Here is a 6,028-nt window from a genome sequence, read left to right on the forward strand (position 1 = left end):
TAGGCCGTGGGCAGTTAACGTAGACCAGAATGCAGTTTTGTGGCGGAAATTGTTACTGTCGGTTAAAACCGAAACTGGCTTCAAATCCTGTAATAGGTTTTCCATTGGCGGGCTGTGTCTACTCTATGTAAATGGTAGTGGTTTAAAACATTACCCTTCAAAAGGAACTGGAGAGTGGATAGTAGGCAGGTAACACCCCCCCCCCCCCCCCCCACACACACACACACACACATGCACATCAACACAGAGTTCTTAGCAAATAAGACAAGTTACGAGTTGACTTTTCTTTTTTTTTTATTGAAGACTAATTGAGACTTACAGGTTAAAACAATCCCCTTCAGAAAGGGTTACATCATATATATGCAGTATCTAGACTGAGTAGGCTAAATAAACACAAAATACACCCCTTAAAATGGGGCAATCTCCAACGGGTTTACCACTCCACAGCAGAGAGTGAAGTCTATACCCTATACTAACCCCTACTTCTTTCAGTAGCTATGTACAAAATATTGTGTAAACTCTGTTACTCACTCTTTATCGTATAAACGTAACAGATACAGATACACACGGTCAGTAAATAAGCCGCTGATGAATGTGTGGTCATCATTCACCATCTGCCTATCGATGCATTCTTCAGAAGATGTAAATACAGAATTTTCCCTTTAAAAAATATAACGATTGCAAAGCTCCGTCACTCACTGACCGCCGTTTCTTTCTGTGACGTTGACAAAACGTCATGGTTGTGACACACAAACTGATATCCCTTCACACCTGTGTGAGAAACACACAAACACACACACACACGCAGGCACGCACGCACAAATAAATAAGTTTCAGTAGAAGCTTTTTCTGCCAAGAGTCTGACACACGTCAGCACCATAACGTTGTGTCACCAAATATTGCGGCACACCTCTAGAGCGGGAGAACTGATGTCACCGTGGCACAAAACTCAAAGTGCAAAGCAAATGTGCTGGCGGGGGCTGTGGGAAGGGAGTGGAGTAGGGTGGGGGACGGGGGTCTGGCGGAGAGGTGGGGAAGGGCTTGGGCTGTGTGGCGTAAACAGGGCAGTCCCAGACAAACCTCAGCCGGAGGTGGAGGAGGAGGAGAAGGACGGGGGCCCTTCAGCGTGCAAAGGTGTGGATGTCGTTGTGGAGGCCGAGGGAGGAACCGAAGGGGCCACCGTGCGCGCGGCAGGTCTCCCGGCTGCAGCTGCAGCGCTGGACCCACATGACGCTGCGCTCAAAGCTCTCCCCCTCGGGGCAGAGGAAGCGCAGGCGGACAGTGCGGGAAAGGGAGGGCGTGCAGCAACGGCCGTCCGTGCAGGTGCCACAGGTGCGTGGGCGGTAGCGCTCAGCCGTGGAGCACCCGGCGAAGGTTATGGGGACCGGTTCCTCGAAGCGGAGCGTTCGGGTACACTTCTTCCCCGTCTGAATGGGAAACAGTGAAGGGAGAGCGTGTTTCAAAACTTGACATTAAAAAGCTAAATCAATAGTCACAATCAATATTTGCGCTACCTTGCTAGCGAGAGGCAGTTGCGGGTCACACAGGCGGATATGACACAGTCGGGTTTCTCTCCCCAGCCGACAGCCTGGATTGTTGTTGGTCACCCGGCTCGAAACGCCCATTCCGCAACTTGTGGAACACTCCGTCCAGTCGGTGGTCTGGGGAATGCAGCCGGACTCCAGCAGCCAGCCAGACCATGGGGGGGACGCCACCTCTGCGGGGAGAGAAAAGGACCGCCACATTGAGATCACCCAACATGCTTACAATACCATAGACTCTGTCCTCACGCAACACTGTACCTTTAAAGGTGACCTCGGTGCCGCCCTGGTGTCGGGGCTGTGGAGGAGGCAGCGGTCCGGTGCTGATGTGGTTGTGGAGCTGCTGGCGGTCTGGCGGCGAGATGTGGTTGGGCTCGCCTGGTTCCTCGCTGATATGGTTGTCATCATCGCATGCCCACTCCTCACAACAGCCGTCCTGAGGCCTTGCCAGTCTGGGCCGGGTGCAGTGCCGGGAGGGCAGGGGCACCTCGGGAGGGCAAAGCGCCATGCAGCCCACCACACCGTTGATGCAGGTGCACTGATGCAGGCAGCTGGGCTGGAAGTCCTCCCCGTGCTGATACACACGTCCATTTAACACGCAGGGCAAGCCCTGGGCATCCGCTGAGCACATAAATGTACATAGACACAATAAACACTCATACAAACTAAAATAGTAAAACTGTGAACTGGGAAATAAAAATCCACATTGAAGGAAATTAACATAACAAGTTCGAGAACTTTTATCACAATGGGACAAAGTAATGAAATCATGGATGGATGGGGACAACAAAAATCCAGAGACAAATCTTGTACCTCTACAAAGGCCCCTCAGAGGGTCTCCTCCCACTCCCAGATGGCAGTGCAGTCCCTTGATGTGGTCGCAGGGCTCGCCGCCGCTGCAGTCCTCATTGAACTGCCTGGCACACACCTTGCAGCAGCCGCAGGGATCCGTCACCCTGCTCACTCCCGGCGGGCACTCGGGCAGGGCAGCGGGGCAGGAGCACTCAGCTGGGCATTCCCTCGCAGCCTGCTAAGAGAGGGAGAGGGTCACTGGTGAGACCGGATCCAGGGTGACCCCTGAAAGACAAGAGACCCCCCAACAGTATCCATCCAAACTAAGGTTGATCACAGCATCCAACTTGCATCCTACAAACTGTGACAAGCTCCACAGTAGCGGTGATCCTAAAAATTACGCTATTGTTTCTCACACACCCACTGAATCAAAACAAACTGGATCTGCATAGAAGGTAAGCGACTGAAGTGTTTGAGACAACATGGGTTCGGCTTCAGGGAAACTCACCATTGCTGCAGCAGCACACAACATAAACAGGGTACAAAAGATTCTTCTCAAGCCAACAAGGTAATACATCCCAGTTGTCAAGGTAGACCAACGGATCAGTGGAGACGGGGGGTACACCAAAACAGTGAAGAAAGTTTGGTAGAAAAAATCTCAGATCTCAAGTTGATCTCAGAGAGAAGTCAGAAGGCTCTGGCCGGAAAGAGATAATAAATGACTGTATGCTGTCCAAAGCTTAGTCAGTCTCACACCACACCTCCAGCCGTGGAAGCGTCTCTCTCTCCACAGTTCTGTCTCCTCTGCTCTCACAGTCCGTCTCGAATGGCAGCAGCAGCTCAGCTCTAACTCAACCCAGAGGTAACTCACCCCCTCCCACCCTCCCTTTCACCCTCCCCCACCTCCACTCCCAGGCAGGGGTGTGTGTGCAGACGAATGACCACCCCTCCCACCCCACGTGTGACATCACCGCTTCTCTCTCTCTTGCTCTCTCGCTCTCTAGGGATTTGGGAAGTGGGCGTCTAGAGCAGGGGTTCCTAAACACTTCTATGGATGGCCTCCTTGCTCTATATATATACAATTTTAAAAAAGAGAAATGTATCAGAGGACCCTCTACACAGACACCGACGGGGCTGCAGACCCCAGTTTGGGAACCGCTGCCCTGTAGGTAGAAATCCTACAGTGAGACACTGTGTCAAAGGGGGACTTTGATTGGTCATTGGGAAAATTTGTTCCATCCGGTCAGCTTCAATTGATAGGCTTATGTGTGATTTTGTTCATTGATGATGTTTGTGTTGTGGGGCCACACATCTCTTGTTTGGGGCCACCAAAACCCATGGGGACGGCCCTGATGCGATGCGAGGCGTAAGGGTGTAGGCTCTGTTTAGACTCTCATCGGCGGGATTGGGAGAACATTGCTCACTCTCGGGGCATATCCAGGGATGGGATTTTGGCAACGGAGGTCAAGACAGATGTTTTCTCGAAAAACAAACCACGATAACACCCCCCCACCCACCACCAGCACACACACAGACACACACACACACACACACACACACACACACACACACACAAAAGTACAGGTGTAATGGAAAACCAGAGGAAAGCCATTGCACTGCGGCATGGCGGCTGCGGGGGAGTGCGGATGTGAAAGGAGAATTCCCCGTGCATCCACGGCCAAATCCACCGCCGCAGCTGGCAACCCGGACCAAGCACTCTCTTGTCCACTGTCGATGTTGGGGTGGGGGTGGGGTGGGGTGGGGGCTGGGAGGGGGAACTGTGCTCGGGATATCCTGTGTTCTGTCCTGTGTCCTTTTCCGAACAGGCTGCATTCCAGGAATTAAAGTGTGTGTGTGGCCGTGACAGGGTTTTTTTTTGGGGGGGGGGGGGGGGGGGGGGGCGTATTTGTAGGTTTCCCATGATTGGACTGAGAGGGGAAAAAACTTCCCAAAAAAAAGTGTTTTTCTGCAGAGAACGAAGGCCCTCACCTAACATTCAGTGCTGGCTCTAGCTGCAGCTGAGTTCTAACACATCAATTTATAGATTTTAGTGCCAGAAGTTCTGTATTTCAAGCCCTTGTTAGAATGGTATTTGGCAAAAAGGTCATACATGATTAGCCAAAGCTTCCTCGACTGAGCATCATGACTCCTTTTGGCATGAGGTGTTTTGATGGCAAGTCTGTTGAGCGAATAAGCTGCCTATGTGGAAAATTCCTCTACCTCAAAACTCTTCCTCGAGTGGTCACTATGAGTAATAGGTAATAAGTTGTATAATTGACGCAAGCCAATAGCGTGGTGTTGGTGAGAATGGGCTTTGTTCATCACTGGTTTCCCCGACTGTTGTGAACGTGATATTCACTTACTTGCTGCGGTCAAATTTTCAATTTGACAAAAAGAAAATGAGCAGGGAAAGGAGGTGAACTTAAATCACTGTACAGCCAACAAGGCCACATCCCCACTACTGAAACAGAGTCATGATGTGGGAAAGACAAGTTGCCCAGAAGAATAGATACCATTCGGGACTGAGAGAGAGTGAATGACAGACCAGACAGTACATCACTCACAACGCAAACAGGGGCCTTACGCAAGCACCCACAACGTCACTGGGGCTGCTGTGCTATATAACCAGTGGGGGAAGCATGGGGTATGGGTGGGGGTGTGTGTGTGTGTTTGGGAGCACCTTGCCGGAGACAGCAGCGGCCCCTCTGGAAGCCGGGCAGCGATCTGGATTCCAGGCATTCCTGGCCCCACAAAGGCAGGATGTGTGAGCCGCGCATCGGGCACTAATGGTGGAGGAGGAGGGGGGTGCCCCGCTTGGCAGCTTCCACGCAACCTGGCTCAGTGCCAGCCATTGTATTTTTTTGTTTTTGCTTTTCCTTTTAGCCAGACAAACATTTCCAAAACACATGGAGGTTGGCCACTGTCAGCACGTTCACCACATTATTGTGCTCTAACCAGCAAATCCATCTTTTACTTAGTCTCAGTCAAGTCCAGTCACTACTGTACTGCTACCGCACTGCTGCTATATAATATTTGTACTTCAGCCTACAGTCACCTGCCCATATTGGGCTCACTAGTTCACAAATTGCTACTCCCTGTCAACTTCTGTTTATAGATTTGTACATAATGTAAGTTTTGTTTCATTTTATTATAATATTCTTTGGACTTGCACCGTTCTGTCAACGTCAGCTGCGGAATGCAAACGTGGAGAGGGGTTAGAGAAGCCCCATGATGCCTGGTGTCTGGCCTGCCTGAACACAGGCTGGTTTTCGAGGGCCTGTAAAGCCAGTGATAATGAATAGGGAACAAACTGAGCTCACTTTCCCCCTCAAAAAGAAGGTCTAAGTGGGCTGTTGTGTGCAAGTGTAGCAATCCTGCATCCGCATAACAAAAAGGACCCATTTAACCTGCCAGCAGCCCGAGCGGGAGGGTAGCTGCAAACCGCATTCCAACAGTCAATCTTATAGGAGTGATGACAGGAGGGTCCACGGAACAGACCCATTCAGCGCCGCTTGCCACAGCAGTGTGCTGCTAATAACCTGGCCATTGTGTGGCTGGCACGGGCAGGTGTTCTGCAGGTAGCCGGTGATACAGAGCTACTGTGTGCACCACGGAAATAACTACCGAAGCCACTCCGTAGCAGGTACACCTGGGGTGGGAGCCCATGGTGCCGTGCAAAATAAAAGGACGAGTCA

General features: G+C 51.3%; 1 protein-coding gene across 2 annotated transcripts; it reads right to left on the bottom strand.

The window, feature by feature from the left end:
• Nucleotides 1-294: 294 nt before the first annotated feature.
• On the bottom strand, nt 295-3,152 carry ccn1l2 (cellular communication network factor 1, like 2). Of its 2 annotated transcripts, none has more exons than XM_080003259.1 (5): nt 2,842-3,152; nt 2,355-2,568; nt 1,803-2,162; nt 1,515-1,717; nt 295-1,427 (listed from the first exon to the last, which is right to left on the bottom strand). In XM_080003259.1, the coding sequence occupies exons 1-5, from the start codon at nt 2,908-2,910 to the stop codon at nt 1,122-1,124; spliced, it is 1,152 nt and encodes a 383-aa protein (XP_079859385.1). In that variant the 5' UTR covers nt 2,911-3,152; the 3' UTR covers nt 295-1,121. The 2 variants fall into 2 exon arrangements, with proteins under 2 accessions (XP_079859385.1, XP_079859384.1); XM_080003258.1 differs by having other exon boundaries at nt 2,355-2,571.
• Between the last annotated feature and the right edge of the window lie 2,876 nt (nt 3,153-6,028).

Source organism: Zeus faber, assembly GCF_960531495.2.
Source record: "Zeus faber genome assembly, chromosome: 7".
Classification (NCBI taxonomy): Eukaryota; Metazoa; Chordata; class Actinopteri; order Zeiformes; family Zeidae; genus Zeus; species Zeus faber.